This window comes from Botryllus schlosseri, chromosome 3 (genome assembly GCF_051294905.1).
Source record: "Botryllus schlosseri isolate E-star chromosome 3, Bs_hap1, whole genome shotgun sequence".
Classification (NCBI taxonomy): Eukaryota; Metazoa; Chordata; class Ascidiacea; order Stolidobranchia; family Styelidae; genus Botryllus; species Botryllus schlosseri.
This window is the reverse complement of record NC_137238.1, coordinates 34,746,722-34,770,783: the sequence shown is the minus strand read 5'-3', so window position 1 is coordinate 34,770,783 and position 24,062 is coordinate 34,746,722. Positions and strand designations below refer to the sequence as shown.

The following is a 24,062-nucleotide window of genomic DNA, read 5'->3' as shown; positions in this document are numbered from 1 at the left end:
CAGCAATAAGCGTCTCCCTGTCGCACGCCGAAGCCCGCTACTCCCAGCAGAGGAGAGCCGGCGATTGACGTTGTCAGCAACGTATCTGCCTATGTGTTCACACCTTGTATGGCTTGCAGCCATGGGCACTCGGGTCGAGTTGATCCAGCGAACGCCTACGCATTAGACTTCCCTTTTAACTTCTAAAACTTTTCCAGTACGCACCATTCTGAAAGTATGAATATGCCCACAACCCAACCACATTGGTGTATTGCATTTCAATTTGTGGTTCACAGACATGTCGTTATTGTAACGTCTACTACATGTTGCGTATCCTGCGATACGCCCGATCGAGGTTCACAACCTTCCTCAGTGGAATGTACGGCGGAGACGATAATTTACTTTTTACTTACTTGTAAATCGCCACTGCTACTTTTACTTGAGTAAAATTTGCCGGCGTTGCCCACCGAGTCAAGTCAAGGAGCAAATGGCGAGATAGTGTGGTGCGTGGTGGTGGTATAATCCACAGTCACAGCTGCAAGATCAAGGGATTGCGGATTCGTCGGTCGACTTCGAAATTCCTACCTTTGTGTTGGAGGTTTATCTATAGGCTCCTCCTCTTCGTATCATCCGCATAGGCGGTGTCTTATAAAAGCCTAGAAGTAGACCGTGCTACAAGCCGGCAGCTACGGAATGAAAAGGAAAAATATCGGTCGGCGTAAATGACCGTAGTGGTCGACAAAACCATTCTAGTCACAAAAAAAAATCAGGAAGCAAAGGTCTTAATCCACGCCATATTGTTCACTGTTTCAATCTAGTCCAGTTAGGCTCAAGTAACATTTTTCCAGCTTTTGGGTGGTATCGAAGGTCTCACATTCATAATATAGTCATTTTTACTCACTCTTGACACGCTCACTCAAGCATGGCGAAGACAGTTTCTGGGTCTATTATTGTTACAGGAGTGACGAATTCAGTGTTCAGGCTTGGTTAGATTAGTGACGCTGCAAAATGGTAGAATTTTCCAGCAATTTCACGCAGTTCTCACTACGATTTCACTAATAAACGTGACGCAAACTTATCCCAGAAACTCCTGACCACTTTTCAAAATTGGAAGCTTTTTGATAGTATATTTCACTCTGACAATGACAAGTTGTAGTCTTACTTTGATGTTTATTTCTTATTTCTGTTTCAACCTTCATAGCCTGCTCTCAAGTCCCACGCATTTTTAGAGGTCTCACTTGCTACACATCACAGAAAGTCAAATCAAAAATAACATATAATTTGGTTCGCGAGTGTGATTTCGAATTGTTAACTCTAGCAACTTCATTACTTTTATAGTGCTGTACTTTGAAAAACCGATTCGCGCGTGTGTTACGTAGATTCTTCCTCGATATGTGTAGAAGTATTTTATAATTATATCTTCAATAATTGTAGAAACGTATTTAAAAGTAACATAGTTATAATGCTGTCAGCATTGTATGTCCTGGAGGTAAAGCAAAAGTAGAATTGGCACAAGCCACTTTCATCGTTAATTTTTACAAATTAATTATTTAGGACGGCCAGCTTATAAGATCTTGTCAATTTTGTGACGCGTATATTTAGTTTGTTTAAAATATATATTTAAATAACCTCCATATTTCCACGGTCACTATATATTTAAACATTGCGTTTTTGCTATTAATCGCTATTTACTATAGTGCGGCCGGCGAATGAATTCTGAAGTCGAGTGCAGCCCGCGAGCCAAACAGTTTACCCTCCCCTGCACTATAATAAGTCTGAAAAAAGTAGATATTGGCTTCTCTGTTACTGACCGCCTGCGGGTATAAGCTACTGCCAGCAAAGCCTCACGAGTCCGTTAGCCAGTAGCAGACTTGGAAAGCTAGATAATTCTATAATCGTCCACTTAAACTAATTGGAGCGAAATGCCGGTATATAGATCTAATATTATTTGTAAAATATCTTAATTCTAATCTCATTTCCGGTTTCCTGAACATGCTACTGGAGATTTGGAGAACTGTGTAGCGCGAAACGACTCCAGCTTGCTGTACAGATATTTGCCATTCTCGTGCTCATTAGGATGAATTATGATTTGATTTGAAGGACACTTAATGTTTGTTGTATTTCCGTATAATTAGGAATTTAATTCAATTTCCTACCTTTTGCGAATTCATCAAGTCTATTTCTAATTCAATAGGGAAAAAAATGTGTAGCTATAATTATAATTTGGAAAATACGCTGTAATTCGAATACTAGTCAAATTTCTGCGGATTAATTAAGCCCAGGTCAAATCCAATTTCGAGAAAAAACTGAGTAACTACAATTTAAAGTCGAAAAGGCCAAAAATAATTTCAACCGTCTCGCACTCACCGTAAATCTTATTTCATGTCAGAGCTCACATATTTATCCGTCACCGCTCACGCGCATGTCGGGTTGTCCGGTAGGCGCGAGTGAACCAACAGAAACACGCGCAGGCACGCGGGCAACGTTCTCAGCGTACGAAATACGCTTCTCGCAGCAGGGTATGCGCAGCATAAGCTGCCCTGTCTCTCACCCGGTATTCACTCCCAGCAGCGGAGAGCCGGCGATCTCACTTGTCAGTGTGTGTCTGCAGCCGTGTTCGAACCTTGTATGGCTAGCAGCCTGCAGCACTTAGGGTCGGCTTGATCCAGCGAACGCCTACGCATTCGACTTCCCTTTTCGATTCACAAACAACATTGGATTTTTTATCAATGTAATGTAATGTAATGTAATGTAATGCAATGTAATGTATCAATCAATCAGGTTTATTAATATTTTCGTCGTTTCAAAACATCACAAGAAAATACAATGAAAAGATAGGAAGGTGTCGAAACAACTTGGAGTAGCCTTTAATAGCAGACACCCACCTTAGCCTAAGCGAAGTAAACAAGATGCATGCACACTGAATGAAAAGTAATGCAGAGAATATAAGACGCAAGCGACAAAATGAGGTGGCACGTGGCAGAGGGCGAGGTCGATGTTAGGTCGTGGTCCGGTTCTAGTTTTAATTTTAGTGATTCGAGTCGAGCAGTGAGAGGTGATTTTTCATGTGCTGCAACGATATAGAGTTATCGGTCCTGGGAGTAGAAATATAGCTATCCAAAGTATAATAGGTTTAGCTGGCTGAATACTTAACCTGGCATACGAATAACAAGACATACGAATATATTTCAGACGTTGATAACAGTAGGTTTAGCAAAGGAGTCTCGTCTCGAGTCAGCTAAACATGCGCTTATATAGACTCGTGATCATTACAATAGGAAGTCATATTCGTATCCAAATATGGCGTGAAATACACAACGTTGTATATTACCATATACTCCCGCAATCAGGTGTATCACAGCTGTATCCGCTGTAGGCCTATCACAGCTGTATCAGCGGTATGAGTTGCCACAGCTTAGTTGCGGTTGCCTTTGATCGAATGAAAATAACGACGTAACCCAAACGCAGTGAGATCTGCTTGTGGGTAGTATGGTTGGAGGTTGTCTATCACATTTCACGGTTGGACGATAACAGGGATCGCCTGCAGTACTGATATTATACGCTCCTTGTCACTAGATAAGAGTGAACTTACCATACTATTTCCGTTCGTTTGGTCGTGTCGCAGCATACGAAACATGCAGGACAAAGCTCCGCACGTTACTGGAAATGACATATCCATGATGCCGTGATCAGTCCGCAGCATTGTCACAAAGTGCAATGAAATTGGTTTAGTAAAAAATCCACATGATATTAAATAGTATGTAGATTGTAGAACTTGCATTGTATTTTCAATGATCGCAAAAAAGGTGCTTATTTCAAGTTTCCACACGGTTCTATTTTGTAACGTAATTTAAGTATCGCTTTGCGTCGAGTTCAATATCGAATCACTGAGCTACTCGATTTTCGCGGGTTATTATATATATTACTGTATTCGGACTAGGTGTAAAAGTTAGGTTATGGTTTGGGTCAGAGGTGGTTACTTAAGAATGGGAGAGCCGGCGATCGAGATGAATTTGTCAGTGAAGTGTCTGCCGCTGTGTTCATACCTTGTATGGCGAAAAAAGACCGCAGAACTAGAGGGTCGAGTTGATCCAGCGCACGCCTTTTCACTTCGCAAACTTTTCTCGTACTATTTCCAGCACTTCTGTTGCTGTGATATTGTTATAGGGAGTCCCGTGTTCAGCTTAGTTAAATTATTAACGACGCTACGAATAGGAAGGATTTTGGAACGTATTCGTAGAGGCTACTTCACGCGGCATTTGTTACAATTTCACTCATACGAGATGCTTACTTATCCCAAAACTCTTTTCTACTTTAAAAGTTGGTAATTTTGTCTAACAAACTGGCAAGTAGAAGTGGATGTGGTCTATTCGAGTATCAAAATGAAATTGTACAATATTGAAATAAGCTCGGATATTGTCGGCTTGCACTCGTCATGGCTAATAGTTAGCAATTGTAAGAGAATTGGAAAACATTGTATATCAACAATCTATCACCAAATATGACATCACCGGCATGACATTTAGAATAACGAGGCGAAGAGATCACTTAATCTCAATGTAGGCCTACTATTTTTAGATGGTACACGAACTGCTTCTGTTGACGCGAACTAGGCTGGCGTATTTTGATAAAAATTGATTCCAAATCACGCAAATGAAAGAGTGAACGGCCTTTTCCAAGATCTCGTCTGGTAAATTTTTCGCACAACTATTAGAATTGTGAATTGTCCATCAAATGTTTGCCTAATGGCGGAATTCAAGATTCAGGGACTTGTGCTATGGCCGATATAGAATTAACGTTCCTGGAAGTAGAAGTATAGCTAACCAAAGTATAATAGGTTTAGCTGGCTGACTACTTAACCTGGAATCCGGTATCCTAGTGAGATCTTCTCAAGTCGCAGATATTACACAAGACATACGAATATATTTCAGACGTTGATAATAATAGTAGGTTTAGCAAAGGAGTCTCGTCTCGAGTCAGCTAAACATGCGCTTATATAGACTCGTGATCATTGCAATAGGAAGTCATATTCGTATCCAAATATGGCGTGAAATACACAACGTTGTATATTACCATATAGGCCTACTCCCGCAATCAGGTGCATCACAGCTGTATCCGCTGTATCACAGCTGAATCAGCGGCATAAGCTGTCACAGCTTAGCAGCGGTTGCTTTTGATCGAATGGAAAGAACGACGTAACCCAACCGCAGTGAGATCTGCTTGTGGATAGTATGGTTGGAGGTTGTCTATCACACTTCATGGTTGGACGATAACAGGGATCGCCTGCACTATGCACACGTAGGCCTACTGCTGTTGTTATATTAATCTGATCGGAATAGAAATGGCTGTGAAGTGTTCATTGTTCAAGCTTGGTTAAACTACTAACGATGTTGCAATTAAGTAGAATTTTCCCAAAAGAATTGAGATATCATCAGGCAGAGTCTATTTCACGCTGTTGTTATGACCATTTCATTCGTATAATCGATGCAAACTTACCCCAAAACTACATTGCTAAAATTTGAAGAGCAGTTTTACCTAAAAAACTATTCAACCACAGCGTAAGTAGTCTAAAAATAACACCTCCCGAGTAACTAATGCAAGTGAAAAACCTGCTTAAGTACTGTTTTAAATCCTAGTCACCGTAAATATTATTTTACTTCCGTACGGCAATACTTAAATGCCTACGCTACTAGCCGCAACGGGTTGTCCGGTAGACGCTGAGCTAACCGCAAGTAGCACGCGCAGAAACGTGCACGGACGAGCATCAACAGCCTTCGCGAATAAACGCCCGGCTTACGCTCGCCCACTGGCGCATTCACCCGCTGGCATTGACGCAATGCAGCCGGGAGAAACTGTCATGTGTTCATACCATGCATCATTGCAACCTCGAAATAAATTGAAATAAATTCAGCAAGCGTCTACACCATAGACTTCCCTTTTCTCTTGGGATTTGTAATTGAGTAGAAATTGACGACGTTATTTCTACTTGGGCAATAAACGCTAACTACTTCGATCAGGTATACAAATATTATGAGTTTTTGTGGAATTGTGTGGCCTTCAGGCAGAGATACTGCAAGAAAACTACTTAAGTGCATCAATCAGTCGCTTCATCGATATCAGCGTACTTACCGTAAATGTTATTTTATGTACGCTCTGGTTTATATATTAAGCACAACTGTCGTCAACACTGGGTTGTCCGATAGATGCGAGCGAACCGAACAGTGTCTAGCCACGGAACGACGGAGACCGCGACGCTGCATCTGACTATAACCTCCTAGGCGGGAGGTTGTTCAGCTGCAGACATGCGGTCTCCCTCGTCCGTGTACCTACCAGTGATGAGCATCGGAGCGGAGTCGGAGTGGATTCCGGGTGGAGTTTTGCCGATTTTGTGACAGTCGGAGCGGAGTGGAGTTTACTACAGATATTTTTTCGGAGAATTTCGGAGTATCGTATCTTTTGTCTCCGATATCATTGGATAGCTCTGACCAGAATACACTCTTGATTATGATAGCAAACCAAAACACAGACAGTCGACACCTTCTAAAGTTGTAATGTGACGGGTAGCATGCAAAAATGATTGCCAAGTGCATAAAAATCAGCCATCTGCACTGCAATTGGGGACTGGAGAGTAGACAATACTATGAGGCCAACCATATTATAAGATAAATTTAGTATAACACATTACCAAGTCTACCATGCTTGCCACTGTTTCGGATACTTGACGAGATTCACCGGAGTATCTCGGAGTCTGGGATTGAGGTCTTCGGAGTTGGAGGGAGTTTTCCTCAGACACTAAAGTTGTCGGAGGGATTCGGAGTCTCGAAAAGCACTGTCCGCTCATCACTGGTACCTACTACATACCCACCATGCAGGTTTTCACCGTATGGTTACACTAGAGGGTCAGCAAATCCCAGCAATCGTCTATTCATTCGACTTCTCCCTTTGTTTTACCCTACCGTTTTGCTGCTTACGACCAGTATGTGCGAAATTTAAGACTTTTTGAATAATATTCGTGAACTTACGACAGTACGATATCTACATCGATTCCCTCTTTCAGAACTACGGACGGACAAAGCAAGGGCTGTTCATTTGTCAAGCTCTCGTCTGCGGCCGCAGCCAAAGCCGCCATCGAAGCGATCCACGGAAAACTCACCATGCCGGTACGAGTTTTCGGTCTCCATGCTTTAACCATAAAAGTTTTCATGGAATGCGACAAATTCCTTCTAATAACAGATCTATTATAGATCACTAACCTACGGTGTGGACCAGTATCTCGGCGGCTATCCGACAGTCGTCGAGTATGTCCATTGTCCACATTCAAGTCGAAATACAAGCAATTTCTATTGAATGAATAGGCCTGCTGGTCAGTGGTCACTCTGGTCAGCCCTCCAGTGTACATATCGACCTTGTCTTCCGTCACATGCCATACCTCATTTTGTAGCTTGTCCTTTTATATTATTTTCCTTTACTTTTCGGTCAGTGCGCAATGTGCATTGTGCATGCCTGTTGTTTACATCGCCTAGGCCAGGGGTGGGCAACTTCTCCAGTCAGCGGGCCGGATATAGGAAAATGTAGTATTTGACATGCCGGATTCCTGAATCAAAACATTAATCGCGAATTTATCCGCCCGTAGAAGGACTTTGTCGCATTCCATGAAAACTTTTATGGTTAAAGCATGGACACCGAAAACAGTATTTAATGAATATGTTAACGTAATGTAGCCTCCTTCAATAGCTGTTGGAGTCAATGAGACACCTGTAGTCAATCAAAATTGTCAATAAGTTATTTGAACTCTGGCGGCATGACGGACGTAGAAACTCTTAGTAAATTATTATTATTATTAATATTAGTATTGTAAAAAGTGGTGGTGACACTTATCTTCCATAAGGGACTATAGTGTGCCACGGTCGGTAAACCTTCAGGTATAAGTTATTTAGGAACATAATTTGGCTTTTACTATACTGGTCACAAACTCGGCAACAGGGTTTAATAGCTCAAGCCGGACTAAGTGGTTATCAGTTGTGAATGAAATGTTACGATTATGACAGGATTCGAGGAGAAAACTCTCAGTAAAGAATGCACGTGAACGTCGGTTAGATTTGAACACAGCTTTGTCTCGGTAATGTTGATGGTCGTAAATGTTTGCTCGCAAATGAATGTAGTGTAGACCCGCGGGTCACATTATCATGTCAGACCTGAAACTGTCTGCGGGCCGGATGTTGCCCGCCTCTGGCCTAGGCCCCGGTTGGTGTCTGATCTTAAAGACTACTCCAATTCGTTTCAACACATTCACATCTTTTCATTGTATCGCAGTCTTGTGGAGTTTTGAAATTATTATTAAAACTGATTCTGATACTGTTAGATGCGCAACTTTAATCGACACACTTGAATATCCAGTGAGGTCTACCGCCGAGCTGGCTAAAAGCAGCATATACTTGGTAGCCCTATAGCTAGCCATCTGAGCGCTAAACTTTATTAAAACTGGTCTGAACCGAAAGCCAGTGTCGCACGGATTCCGAAAATACAAAATAAGATATAGTCGTTATAATGGAACCACCCCGAAATAGCTGGCAAGGTCTGGAAATCGGCATTAACTGTTAGTATAGTCCAGTGGTCGGGAACCTATGGCTTGAGAGCCATATACGGCTCTTTTGGATATAGGATATGGCTCTTTTAGATATTTTTCATTTTGTTCTTAATTTATCGATATTGCAGCAACCTGTTAGTAAATTTTCATGACGGCCAGAATAATTATTCTCGTGACAGCATAAAAATGTCTTTGAGAGATCAAGACAGAGGGGTATCCAAGGGGTTCGTATTCGTACCTCTTTTCTATATCCCCGAATTTAAGTTGCTGTCGCACCGGCGACTCACACCACTCGCGAATTCGATCTACCTACGATCGCGCGCCTCAAAATCTTGGATTGCACGATACCTTGATGGATTAAAGACAATGGCAGACATGGCGATGGTTGTACGACAATGTAGTTTTCATATACACATTGCCATTTTGATCTACGCTGAGAAATAAAATGACTTGGAAGTTACATTCACAATTACAAATTCAAATTAAAAACAACGTATACTACTATAGAGCTTTATAGCACAGCCGTAAAAATGCAGGTGCGTAACTCAACGTTACGTTACGCCGAATATGTTAGAAGTCGATCAATACCTATCAATACCTAAATTTTCGGAATCAGGGAGACAATTACATTTGATTAATATCAGTGATTATAAATTCTAAGCTATTTGCGGTGAGTTGCGCTACCATACATATGAGACTTGTCCCGTTTATGCCTCATCTGTGCCTTACCTCGCCTTTCGCGCTTTAATTTCGAGCAATAAATATGAAAATTCCGTGATTTTGGAAATAAAAATGTTCGCAATCTAGCCATTCATAAACATCGATAGAAAATACTAGTAATCATTGAAGGTTTGACAATTTTCGCTCACTCATCCCTGACGACATCTGAGGCACTGTCTCACTTTTCTCCTCTAACCCCACGTCACTGACGCCTCACACTCTGCAGTGGGCATGTACTGCTGTAGTGACCATGTTTGGCTCCACCTACGCATGTGGGCAGAAAAAATATGGTGCACACTACGAGTCCCATATATTAATAGTGCTACCAACACGTCGTGGATTTTCAATTGTGACGTAACATGCATGGCTCTTTGGGAGTTTCAATTGAAAATATTGGGCCAATATGGATCTTCGGTCGAAAAAGGTTCCCGACCCCTGGTATAGTCTAATGCGGTCGCTTTTTGGGAGGCGATAAAGATATGTCGAGCTTAAGGGGGCGATGGGTCAAAAAAGTTTGCGAACTTTTGCTATAGAAATTTTTGGTTTCAATTTTTCCTATGTTCCAGATATAGAATTATCAGAGCTCACCTCTCCCGAATCCTTCACTTAAATGTATTCAGGGTGCGTCCTCCAGCATCGTGGTGAAGCTAGCGGACACAGATCGAGAACGCGCGGTCCGCAAGATGAACCAAATCGCCAACAGCTACGGCCCGGTCGCCCTGCAGCTTTCTCCGTACGGCTCCACCATTCCACAGGTGAATATGGATGTACCTCACCGTACAACATGACTAGTGTAATTATCTGGGTTGTGACCAAGTCACAAGGTTCCGAGTCACAGTAGTTTCGACTCAAGTCAGGTCGTGGTATTTTCAATTCATCACCGAGTCGAGTCAGAGTCCAAGCCAGCGAGCAACGTGTCGAGTCCGAGTCATAGTGTTTACTGTTCAGTGTTCAGTATCGAGTTCAAGTCGAGTTCAACTCATTTCTGTGAAGCTCTGGGATGATATCGATAGTATACCATGATTCACAATATACTCATTTTTCTCACTGCTAACATGTTTATTCAAACAGATAAAATAGGGTGTATGCGCCTATTTCTCAAGTATATCGGTCCTGATACACGAGAATTGAATACAAATATAAACGGATGTCACAATAGACTTTGTTGAAATCATGGATATTTACCGGATACTGGAAGCACAATCGTATTTTGTGCAGATTTCAAGAACATAGAGTTCTAGCTTTGAATACATTTAATTCATCTCAATGCTCGCTAAATTTGTTGCGTTATGTCACACCAATGTACGAGTCTGCCGTATCAATTATTGAGACTAATTTCTATCCGCGTTGCAGATGGCGCACCATCAACTGATAGCTGCGGCTCCCAACGTTATTCCAACAGCGGGTTGGTCGCCAATGACAGCGCTGGCTGCTACTACACCTACACTGGCGCACTTAACGCCGGGATCAGCGGTCATGCAGACAGGAACGGGTGGGTATCGTAGTCTTTTTACTCTCTAAATTGTAACTTTGACATGTCCAACCGCGCAGTAAACGTGATTAGGATACTATAAGCAGCCATGAAGTCCTGGTGTACAGCTATAGTGCCCAAGTACTATGATACGGCGTACATATACTCTGCAATAGTGCCTAAGCACTATGGTGCAATATACTGTACACGACCAGACCGTGTGTTTTAGTTAACGAATACCACCTATCACAACACACCACTGACAATAACTCTAATTTTATTCACGCAGAAGAATGGTGTATTACAGGCCCCCAGCAGATCACCAGTATACCGAGCACGCCGCAAAGTCCAGCAACACCCATCACTACTTTAAGCCTCGTTCCGTCGCAAGTACTAGACCAAGGCTCTCCGTTTTCCAGCGCACAGGAAGCCATGTACCCTTTACAGGCGTGCCCAGGTACGATATGCTACCCTTAATAATTCCTAATCTAGGTTGATTTATGTAGTGTAAAAATTTGCGTGACCCCGAGCTGTACACAGAGGCAGAGTTCGACAATTGAAAAATGTTCAGCTTTACAGAACCAAATTAAAATTTGGATGATAGCTACACAGTATTTTTTCAAATTAGATTAAAAGGAAAATTACTGAATTCGCAGAAATCCGGAAATTGAATTAAAATACTCAATTAGAAAGAAACGCAACAAAAAGCAAATTCAGTTCATATCAAGCCAGACGGCATTCTCATAAGCGCGAGGATGACAACTTTCTGGACAGCAAACGTGGCTTCTTTCGCACTATACACTTCTCCTGTAGCATTTCGAGGAAACCATAGAATTAGATTAGAATTTAAATCAGAACCTTGAAACCTTTCACAAATTATATTTGAATTCAATTACCGACATTTCACTCTAATTTGTCTAACTAGATAATTAAAATTATCTAGTGGACTATTTGAACTACTTACACAGATGGCTATGCTTTTAAACTACTTTCATTTCTACTTGAACTGTTTTAGGGCTAACTGCTTACCTTTCAAGATTTGTATTTTGAGTACTCAAATAGGCTTTTGACTATACTTTCACTACAGACTCCAGTGTTAATGTTTTTAAACTATACTTCCACTTTTACTTAACAGTTGTTAAGCAAAACCACAAACTTTTGAGACTTCAAAATTTTGTCTAAAGCGTGAAGTAGTTTAGGGGGATGCTTGCATCCCCTTCGTGAATATAATTATCATGCCAACTATTGGCGAGACATACCGTGTATTTGAATATAATTTCTGAAATTTCACTTCGTTGTAGTGTCGATAATCATTTTGCTTTCATGGCGAAGATACATCACACCATTTCAAAAGAGTAGTCATCAGTCACCCCTGAGTTTCTTTTACTTTAACAAAGTACTTACTTGTTTACTTTCAGATCGTCATTTTCTACTTCTACTTCTACTTCTACCTGTAATTGAGTAGAAGTTAACTGAATTACCTATATCTCTACCTCAGTACCAACGATGGCTACTTTGACTTCCTCTGGTTTCAGTGCAACTGGATAATATTGTTCACCCCTTTTCAGCTCCGACCCCACCGACAATAGAAATGGTCCAGGCCCCAGCCTACCCACAACAACCTTACACAGGTTAGTGCGCAAATTGATGAATATAAAGCAGTAGGCCTACTTTGCAAACTTATGTAGGTAAAGAGTAAATAGATTTTTGAGAGTCAAGTGTTGATTCTTACCCACAAATTTCGCATGAGACATTGTGACTTCTCTACTGGAACTACAATATCGTCCAATTTTAAATTTGATTACTAACGTGTCGAGAGCCTGAATGTTCCCGGTCCGCGAAATCTGCTTCGAAGTTTTACCGGACCGCGAACGGAAGCGGCTGAGAACCATTAGGCTATAAATTTCGGTTCAGGAGAAATGTTCCGCTTTCATGCCTTTTAGCATCGCCCCTATATTCAATCGAGTTTTATTCCTGCTATTTTACCTAATAGATAAATCAAACCGAGTAGATGATGTTGTGTTTGCAATTGAAATTTGAAAATATCGTTCATAATCGTTAAATCCTAATACCTATACTCCTTCATAAGTTTGATCTCATCGAGCTGACCTAACACCCTTCCGTTTCAGTCGTGTACATGCCGTCTGGTCAGTACGCTCAAATCCCGACCCAACATCTCACGCAATCACAGCTCACATCACTGTCTCCAGCCCAAGCCGCACCGGCAGCAGTCGGAAACCCCACAGCACCACAGAAAGAAGGTAACTAACCCTTATCGAAGCCCGGGAGAATGGAACAGTCTGAATGTGCTCCGTTTTGTGTGACAGGTCCCGAAGGATGTAATTTGTTTATCTATCATTTGCCCGCCGAGTTTGAAGACCAGGACTTGGCCAACGCGTTTCAGCGCTTCGGCACTGTCATTTCCGCGAAAGTATTTATTGATAGAGCCACCAGCCAGAGCAAGTGCTTCGGTAGGCATTGATTGATTAATGGCGGAATTGAACCAACCTTTTTTGTTTTGTTTCCGTCTCTCGCATTGCGTTTTCCGCGAGCGCTTCGTTGATAGTGACGACATCAATGCCGCCCTTTTTCAATAGGAATACATTTCATATCAATTGCATGTTGAAGTTCTGTACCTCGAAGAAGCATTTCCGTCTCTTGGATTGCGTTCTTCGCTCGCGCTTAATCAATTACTCTCGTTTCTACAATAAAATGAATGTCATATGTCAGATCGATGTATGTTTCATTGAATCGTTCGAATTAATCAATCCTTGTTTGAGACACAAGTCTTGACGTCTGTCAGTGTCAATGGTCCAGCCAATTGATGTCGTTCAATTGTTTATGCTCAACATGTGATGTAATCTTCCGAATGCATTTCCAAAATTTTCTCCAAATCAACCTGAAGATTTGATATCCAGATTTGTCTAGACAGCTTCTATCCGCAAATAGAGTGGATACTGAAATTCCAAAGTGCTAAAGTACGAATTCGTGGAATTTTTTAGACAAAATTAGAATATCCCAATTGATTTAAGCTGCTAGTTTCTCCAACTTCTTTACGGTTATGGGAAAATGCTTGACTGCCAACCTTCTCCTTAACTCTTGGTGTATCAATATCTCTATTGTACATGCTTTAGTAGCTTCCACTGGCAAAGTACCCGAGACACTTTACTTCTTATTATTGTGTACTTCTAGTAAATCTGTTTATGATTTAATTTGGCCAGTGTCACTTCATTTATCGCAATCCTTTTACTTTCGATCCAGGCTTTGTTAGCTTCGACAACAGCGGCAGCGCACAGGCCGCGATCCAGGGCATGAACGGCTATCAAATCGGCCCCAAGAGACTCAAGGTACAGCTGAAAAGACCCAAGGAACAAAGCAGACCTTACTAATAAACTATATCACACCATATCCCTTCTTCACAAAGGTAAGGAATTTTAACCACGATAATGTATCGATCTCTATCAGTGCCAAAGACGCGACTGTATAATTGAAATTTATTTTAGCGTTATTGGGAAACATATCCAGGGGTGAGGGATTTGCTGTGTGTGTGTCTTCAAATGAAAGGGCACATGAAAAATTGATCAATTAAGGGGCGCAATTAATCAATTGTGGAAAGGAAGGGAAATACACTCCACAAAAATGGCATTTTATATGCATTGAACTCACCGCGGCTGTAAAGTTCATTTCGCCTCTACCCCAAAGGTTCCTGGTCACGCCCCTTTTCGATTCAAAGGCTCGGTATATGTAGATCTGCCCTATCTATGAGGTTACAACCAGTTATTCCAGTAACTATGAACTAAATTCCCACAGAGGTAGATCCCACTAAACTCTTCACCATTACGCAAATATTTTACAGTGAACAGTAGTTCTTAGAAACGGCGGGCTTTGTCTGTCTCGGTAAGAATGTAGAGGGCCTAAAAGTGATATGGCCTACCAGTACCTTCGAAAAATAATGATATATCGACGAGAATGGGCTGTCATTCGAAGTGTAAGGTGTTGAAATCGACCGCTCCTGCCCAACCAAGCTCCTGACTCCGGTTATTTTTATTTCGCCAGTCGAGATTTGGCTGTGAATATCTGGGAAAGCGCCACGTAGCGACATAAAGTGCTGAGAGAGGTGCCACGGGTCTGTTGCTGGATGTGTAACCATGATAACAATGTAGTGTCGTGTTCGATAGCATCAATTCTTATTTTTCGTCATTCTGTTGATACCTGTGAACATGCAAGCTGGTCCTCGCGTCAATTCATGATTATATTCTAGGCTATAAGACACCCAAATGAACTAAAAATGCTAAGGTAATTTACCGTTTATAATTCTAGAAATATTACCGCTTGTAAGTTTTTCTTGGCTCACATAATATGGTCGCTAGCCGTTGTCCTCGATTCTCATATTTGAAAAGATATGACTGTTTTGTTAACAAAAACCAATGATATTATTTGTACCACCTTCCCTTTTCACTTCCTGGACACTGGATAAAAGCAAGTAAACAATTCTTTTGTAGTAAATAAACACTGGATTGCATAAAAACATCAATCGTTATCCTGATGAAGTCACAGATTGCCCGTATATGTACAAAAAAATAAAGGTGATATCCAGACCTGGTATTGATCGCCATGCTAAACTGCGCTAAATCTCATTTGAACGAATCTGTCGTATAACATCAATAACGTCAGTTCAGAGTTGGGGCACCGTCTTTCTTAAATTTAGACTTATGGCTATATAAACCACAACCAAGGGTCAATCTTATATTATGCTTAATATAGGCCAGGTTTTTTAAGACTGGGACCATAGACCCCTTGCGGTCCGCGGGCTAGTTTTAAGGGGTCCATGAAAGGTCAATGTTGAAATGTCCCCAATAAAACTACAATGTCCTTTATCTGTCCTTATTTTTTGACTTGCAATCTTATTTATGTTCAGCGCTCACTCACAGGTCACAAACTAAGGCAGTGGTCTAGACTAAGACGTATGGGGCCCTGATAAGTGATGATCTTTTTGTCATCAGCTTCCCAAGGAGGTCCACGGATACGCCAAAAGAAATTTAGGGGTCCGCACTTATCAAAAAGTTAATAAACACTGTACTAGGTCCTGTCACGATCACCAACGCTTGCATGTTCACACGGCTGCGATTAGTTTGTATTGAGCGACAGTGGAAATCGGTTGTATATATAGTGGAGTACATTGCGTATCGTTGAGCGTTAGTGGCCGGTAATTCTATTTTCTTTTCAATTCCGTTCTATAGGCGTTTGTCGATGTTCTATGTTCTACTGCTGTCAGTGTGTCGTGCCAAACAGTGTGTTCAGTTTGAATGAACGTAATGTCGCCGCGTAGAGGTGTTATTTAATTGGTCATCCTTTTAATTTGCGTACACCTGTGTAGCTGTCGATTGCGGACACCATAGCAGTCGTTCTGGGACTGCTATCATAATGGAGTGCATGCCCGTGGGCGATGCTACACCTACAGAAACCTTACCTGTTGACGATTCGGGCCGGGCCCAATGATTCGAGTACGAATTGTACTGATTAAAGCCGAGTAGTGATAGATTTTTTTTAGTATTGAAGTTATACTCTCCTCTCCACTAAGATGTAATTTATCAACGAGAAATACAGTTTCAGAACTATTTTAATTGAAGCCTTGTCACAACATACGAAACATGCAGTACAGAGCACGTTAATGGAAATGGCATTTATATCAAGTAATGATCGAGCTACAGCGTTGTCACAAAGTCAATGAAATATAGGTATAATCGAAAAAATACCAATTAATCGTTAATGTATTGTAAAACTGGCATTAATGTCTTTGCGGTCGCATAAGAGGTGCATATCTGAGCGTTCCACATTATCCGTACTCTATAACGGCGTAACAAGTGATGCTTGAATACTACTAGACTTGACTTGAAGCTTAATACTCGATTTTTCCCGCGTCCTATACACGATATGAAAATGCCATTTCACCGATAACTTCACGTACGACTTATCTCGTTTTCAGCCGGGATTCACATCCTTAAAATATGAATAATTTCATGGCAAACTCGAAATAAACACACGGCTTATCATCATCAGAGCCTTCAGAGGTTATCAGTATCGGAGAACTCTACCTTTTCTAAGTATACGGAAGCATAGCGTTCGTTTAGTCGCGCCACGTGCTCTGGTGGTTGTAATTTTAGACTAATTTCGCTTCTGCGTGAACAGTTCTCCAAGCAAAACCGCTTGTTTCTTAACTTTATATTTTGTAGAAGTAGAAATCAGTTTTGGGACAAGTTTTCAGCAGTTTTATCTGTGAAATAGTCATAAAAACCGCGTGAAATAGATATCACAGATCCTACCTGTAACGTCATTATTCACTTTACGCTGAGTTACCATATTTTGGGCTCTGGAAAGGACGACACGTTTCACAAATCCCAAAAGTTCGATTACCGGACAATAAAACTGCTGATTCTAAAGTTTTTTTAAAGCATTTTTCCGACTCGACTCCCGAATGACCCACTTTATAATAATACTGCTGTGGCGTTGAGTAAAAAATAAAGGTCATTTTCCGGTCCTGCTACCGAAAGACCCACTCGAACATCCACTTTACAGATTTCGCGTCATTTGGGGCGTTTTTAATTGTGCCTGTCTATTAGCGTGGCTGTCAAAGATATAACGGATGACGAATTCCCAAAATAGAGGACACTTAGGCGTCCTCGGCGGACATTTTCGATTTGCTGAAAAAGGAGGATATATGGTAACCCTGCGATATGTCAGTCGTGAAGACGCATCTTGCAATTTCGATAGTAGCCTACCAAGCACTGATCAACTGCAAAATTATACAACTCCTTCCCAAAATCCACATTTCGACGCTAAAAACTAAGTACATTTGAGACTTTTCATTGTCAACTTCACTTGGACAATGCTACTACTAATTCTTCTTGTGATTGAGTATAAATTTAGGGAGTCGCAACTACCTCTACTACGCTAACTGCGTTGACCACCTCTGGTTATCGTCATAACTTCTTTCAGGGCGTAGATAGTTAGATCCACGTGTCATCCAATGACAAAGCATCTGCGCATTCCAGTGATTCAACTGTCTTTTAACTCTTTCCCGATTCAATTCAGACTGAAAGCAACTTCAAAGTGTCCAGAAGATATTCTACACAGAGCTGCGAAAAGTTTTACGACCCGTAATTATTATTACCAACAGCCGGTACTACCGATTTATTAATACTTTTCATTACTATTTACTTATTAAGCAATGATATATTATTAAGCGTTTCTTCTGCGAGAGATATGTGCTTTTGGAAATGTTGCAAGATTTAGTTTACCGAACTCGTGCGTACTATTACAACCCGCAAAACTATCCTATATAAACAAACCACATGAAATGACTAAATACTTTTTGATGTCACTCTAAACTGCTATATGTAGCAAAGCCTAATAAATTTTATTAATATCACTACATCGACGAATCGAATAGACTGTATTTTGTGCAATGCATATTTATAGCTTCGTGCTGGGAAACAAACATTCCTATTTTATGTGCTATACCTTACTCGGTATCATCGATTTACATTACAAAGTTGCATTTTGCCGGCGAGTGGACCAATGTCATTTTATCACCAATTTTTCTAACGCTTTACGGACAGTGATGTACGGGCTTACTTGCGGAAAGCATCTTATATGTACATATGTAAATACACATGGTTAATCGACGCGATTTCAAGCAATTTGCTCGGAGGCCTGCAATTTCAAGCCAGACGCCGCAGAACTGGGTTTCCGGGACATTAGCTCGCTTGTGCAATCTGCGAATATTTACTAATCATGATTGCGATACTTCTCAAATACACATATGACGCATAGAAGACTTGTTTTTGTATTCGAACAAATGGAGTGGGAGGGGATCAGGAAGGTAATAGAAAATATACGATGATAATTAATTGAAGGTATAGTGTCGAAGTCATGCCTAAAAACGAATACTGTTTTGCATCACACGCGCGCTATTCAAATCAATTACGGTTATAAATTGAATCTTTTGAGCTTAGCTGCATCTCATGCAGTCCTCTCTACTCAGCTGGTATTATCAACATTTATTAGCCTTGGCTTTCAGTTCCAAATGCCACAATACTGCAGTAGCGTCAAAAGTATGAAGTTGAAATGACATTTTCGAGTGTATCAATCTACCACACACACACACGCATGTACTTCACTTTATCAAGTACAAACAATGTATGTATGGTGAGCAATTGTGTAGAAATCTAATTGTTCCACATTCATTAATTTTTCCTCATATCCTGGTCCAGACGTTATCAATAAATATTAAGGAACGGTAATAATATTTACATGAGATGAAGGCACTGACAAAGTCGCCGCGCACAGAAAAACGTGTGTCGCGCACCAGAAAGCCGAGGTGATGACCTTTTCTCAAGTCATTACGCACTGTTGTTCTTGGAACCGCGCCGTGAGTTGGTGAGTGAGCGAAGACTCAATCAATCAATCAAGTTTATTAACATTTTCATCGTCTCAAAACATCACAAGACTGCGATACAATGAAAAGACAGGAAGGTGTCGAAACAACTTGGAGTAGCCTTTAAGATCAGACACCCACCTTAGCATAGGTAAAGTAAATAAGAGGCATGCACACTGAATGAAAAGTAATGCAGAGAATATAAGACGCAAGCGACAAAATGAGGTGGCATGTGGCGGAGGGCGAGGTCGATGTTAGGTCGTGGTCCAGTAATCCTGAAGACTGGCTAGTATTGATTTAGAAGTGATTGCTTGTATTCCGACTTGAATGCGGACATGCTCGACAACTCGTCAAAAATGAGAGGAAACATTGCTCATAAGCACTGCAAGTAAATCTGATCATGAGAACTGAGAGAGTAAAAGACATTAATATAACACAGTACCAATATTGTTCACAAAATCCGTTCCAACAAAAGCGAATTATCCCATAAAACTCATTAAAATGACAGCTACTCATTCGGCTTCACTTTTACTCACGCGCGCCGGATCGAGTGAGACCCAGTCTCAGGCCCTCAGGAGCTCCTTGGTGATCTAGAGACACACAGTTAACCCATACATAGGGTTTGGGATGATACGTCCGCATGAGGCGAGATAGCATAGTGGTACGATCCACAGCTACAACACGTGTTGCTGGTTCGAGTCCGACCGAGGTCGACTCCATAAATTCCGTCCTAAGTAGGGCTGGGCAAAATCGAGTACCTGAGTGATTCGATTCTGAATCACGTAATATGTTTCGAGTCGAGTCGAGTATTCGAGTATCACTCATTATGACGTAACAGCAAGATGCAGTATGTCAAAGTTCAAATATATACCTTTTATGCCACCGCAAAGAATATATTGCCTCTTGCCTGATATCCATCACATTGAAGATACTTCGGTATTTCTACGACCCTACCGCTTTCATTGCACTTGGTGACAATGTCGTGGGAGGATCATGACTTCGGAAATGTTTTTTTCCAGTAACCTTAGTAGCTTTGTACTATGTTTCGTATGCTGCGATACGGTAAATCAAGGTTTCAAGGCTTTCGCAGTGGAAAATAGTATCAAAACCATAATTCTCGGTGATAAAATAACTTTCAGCAGCGAGGAGAGTATAATTCCAGTACTCGAAAAAATCGTCTTTTGCTACTCGACTCGAATCATGAAAATAATTGCTCGATTCAGATTCGAGTACTCGAATCACTGTGCCCAGCCCTAGTCCTAAGTATTGGACGTATATTTCGGCTTCTCCTCGCCATCCGATCTGCTTGTATAATGTGCCTTAAAAAGCCTAGAAGTGGGACATGCTACAATAAGCCGGCAGATACGGACGCATAATATCAGCCTGGTGTAAATGACCGCAGTGACTTGCACACCATGAATATCACAAACAACAATCCGCCTCGGTCATCATTTGTTGTACGCTATTAGGCGCCAGTATTCGGGTATCACTGATTATGACGCCATTCCCACTATAAAATATGTGGAAAGCTCAAATATACCACAACGAATAAAAATGCTAGTTCTATATCACATTGAAGATCATTTGGGCTTTTTGTGACAATGACTGGAGTTGATCACGACATCACAAATATGTCATTTCAACTGAAGTGCATAGCCCTAATTGTTTCGAATGCCGCGATTCGATCAATCGAGATTTCAAGGCTGCCACAGTGGTACATCGAAACTATAGTTTCTGTTGATAAATTATCATTTGGTGGAAAAGAGCATTGAATTTCTGTACCCAAAGAAAATCATATCTCACTACTCGATTCAAATCATTAAAATTAACATACAACTCAGATTTAAGTCTCGAATCATTTTGCCGAGCCCTAATCGAGAATGTAAATTACGAAGAATGCTATTACCGAGAATGGACAGGACATAGGCTATAAGACAAAGCCGGAAATTGGCATTACCGAGAAAGGACATTATCGGCATTGACCTGTTACGGTCTGAATTGGAATGTTATTACTAGTTGGCAGAACATTTACACTTTTAATCGATCTCAAGACCTGCAAATACACTAGCTTTAATAGTATTTGTTTCACTGGCGGATAATGCATGGCGGATGTCATCTGACTGCCGGGCTGCAGAGAGCGTACTGTTGACCGTTCAATGTTTAACCAATGCATGACTGTGTTTACTTTTACGCAAGGTATTGCAGGCAAGCTTGATTGCTCCGGTCAGTTGCATCATATGGCGGTATAATACTCACCGCAAATATTATTTTACAGCCGTGTCAGCCATACTTATTTGCAACAATTCGGAACGTGAGCGGGATGTCCGGTAGGCGCGAGCTAGCCGTGTTTCAACCTTCAATTCCATAGCATCAAAGAAAAAAAAAGCAAATTCAAAAAAAAAAATACAAAAAGAAAAAAGGCCTACCAAAAAAATCTGTCAGCAAACGCCTACGCACTAGACTTCCCTTTCCGTAAATTCATGTTGATTTCGTTTTCAGGACCACATTGGTAAGGCTTGGACGAATCGCATACAGTATAATTCGATTCGGAACCGCGTTTTAGGTGTACACAGTGTACTGTGTACTGTGCATGCCTCTAATTTACTTCGCCTAGGCTAAGATGGGTGTCTGATATTAAAGGCTACTCCAAGTTGTTTCGACACCTTGATTGATAGTTCTTACATTGATAAAAAATCCAAGGTTGTTTGTGAAGCGAAAAGGGAAGTCGAATGCGTAGGCGTTCGCTGGATCAAGCCGACCCTAGTGCTGCAGGCTACTAGCCATACAACGTTCGCACACGGCTGCAGACACACACTGACAAGTGAGATCGCCGGCTCTCCGCTGCTGGGAGTGAATACCGGGTGAGAGACAGGGCGGCTTATGCTGCGCATACCCTGCTGCGAGAAGCGTATTGCGTACGCTGAGAACGTTGCCCGCGTGCCTGCGCGTGTTTCTGATGGTTCGCTCGCGCCTACCGTAGGACTCATGATCATTACTAGGGCCATTTTTATATGACCTTAAAAAATCAATTATATGACTTTATTTTTGGGAAAATATGACTTTATGCGAAAATCGTGTATTTTTACGTCACTCATGGAACTGACGAGTAAAACATGAACAACATAACAGTAATACGCATCCATTTTCATTTTAAACCACTTTTGTAGTAGTTTCATGTAGTGTGGAATGTTGGAGTCTTTAAAGTTACGATTTGGACGTAAAAATGACTTTAGTAAGGAAAATGAGCGCTCCACAGACGCTGATGTTGGTTGAGACTTTTGCAGTTTTGCATACAGCGTTGGTGAAATGTCTTGTCTTTGTAGCTCCATCATTTGTTTCACATCGTTTTTGTCCAATCGCTTCTTAATGTAATTTTTGAGCTCAAGCGGATCTTTCCCGAATTCGAGGGCATTTAGATCAGCATGAGCCTCTTTGATAGTGTACGTTACATTTTCAGTATCAAGTTTGAAATATTGTTGTAGTGGAGGCATATTTCTGTTAACTCGTCAACTTTGGATCGTTCACTGAATCTTTGACGCTCTTTACAATAACTCCTTCAGCTTCCCATGCGTTGACTATTTCTTCCACATCTCTGAACTTCAAATGACGTCCCACTTCAGTGCACAGAAGTAAAACAGATTGTGTAGCAACACAATGCAATGTGTGACCTCATAATGCAATGTGTGACCTCGTAGGTCAGCGACTGTAATGTTATGTAGGCTAACCTTACAGTTTGCCTTCGTTCAATCGGAAATTGCCTTACTTTCTTAGTGCGTAATTGCTTCAATTGGCACTTTTTATTTAAAGTATACAGCAATATGACTTTATAACTCAAATATGACCTAACCAAGAAAATATGACTTTATATGACTTTATAACTTTCTTAATATACCCCACATGGATGCGGTTTTTGCGTTAAAATTGATTTCACGACTTACTGATGCATAGAAAAAAATATGACTTTAATGACTTTAAATGGCCCTAATCATTACAATAGGAAGTCATATTCGTATCGAAATATGGCGTGAAATACACAACGTTGTATATTACCATATACTCCCGCAATCAGGTGTATCACAGCTGTATCCGCTGTAGGCCTATCACTGCTGTATCAGCGGTATAAGTTGCCAGAGCTTAGCAGCGGTTGCCTTTGATCGAATGAAAAGAACGACGTAACCCAGCCGCAGTGAGATGTGCTTGTGGATAGTATGGTTGGAGGTCGTCTATTACATTTCATGGTTGGACGATAACAGGGATCGCCTGCAGTACTGATATTATACGCTCCTTGTCACTAGATAAGAGTGAACTTACCATACTATTTCCGTTCGTTTGGTCGTGTCGCAGCATACGAAAGATGCAGGACAAAGCTCCGCACGTTACTGGTAATGACATATCTGTGATGCCGTGATCAGCCCGCAGCATTGTCACAAAGTGCAATAAAATTGGTTTGGTAAAAAAATACCAAATGATATTAAATAGTATGTAGAACTTACATTGTATTTTTAATGGTCGCATAAAAGGTGCTTATTTCAAGTTTCCACATGGTTCAGATTTTGTAACGTAATTTTTGTAACGCTTTGCGCCGAGTTCAATATCGAACCACTGAGCTACTCGATTTTCGCCCAGCCATGTTGTGCTTATAAATTTGAGACGAAATGTTTCACTGAATATGAGCACGAACTGTGAAATACGACGCTCGTACAACTCTGAATTCGGCACTGGGTATATGATATATATTACTGTCAGGAATCAATCAATCAATCAGTTTTATTAATATTTTCATCATTTCAAAACATCGAAACAGCTTGGGGTAACCTTCAAGATCAGACACCCACCTTAGCTTAGGCGAAGTAAAGAAGAGGCATGCA

General features: G+C 41.1%; 1 protein-coding gene across 4 annotated transcripts in view; it reads left to right on the top strand.

The window, feature by feature from the left end:
- LOC145435140 (CUGBP Elav-like family member 3-A) overlaps nt 1–18,592 on the top strand; it is a 42,806-nt gene extending 24,214 nt beyond the window's left edge. Inside the window, exons 8-17 of one of the 4 annotated variants that reach the window (XR_013913717.1) lie at nt 7,037–7,139; nt 9,907–10,041; nt 10,640–10,778; nt 11,047–11,214; nt 12,326–12,388; nt 12,887–13,018; nt 13,085–13,228; nt 14,019–14,181; nt 14,814–14,883; nt 17,850–18,592. Coding sequence is in view for 3 of the 4 variants with exons in the window: in XM_080312424.1 (XP_080168550.1) it covers nt 7,037–7,139; nt 9,907–10,041; nt 10,640–10,778; nt 11,047–11,214; nt 12,326–12,388; nt 12,887–13,018; nt 13,085–13,228; nt 14,019–14,146 (1,012 nt within the window). In the remaining variant the exon portion in view is untranslated. The remainder of the gene's footprint in view (nt 1–7,036; nt 7,140–9,906; nt 10,042–10,639; nt 10,779–11,046; nt 11,215–12,325; nt 12,389–12,886; nt 13,019–13,084; nt 13,229–14,018; nt 14,182–14,813; nt 14,884–17,849) is intronic. The other 3 variants (XM_080312425.1, XM_080312424.1, XM_080312426.1) reach the window with 3 other exon arrangements.
- Nucleotides 18,593–24,062: the final 5,470 nt, after the last annotated feature.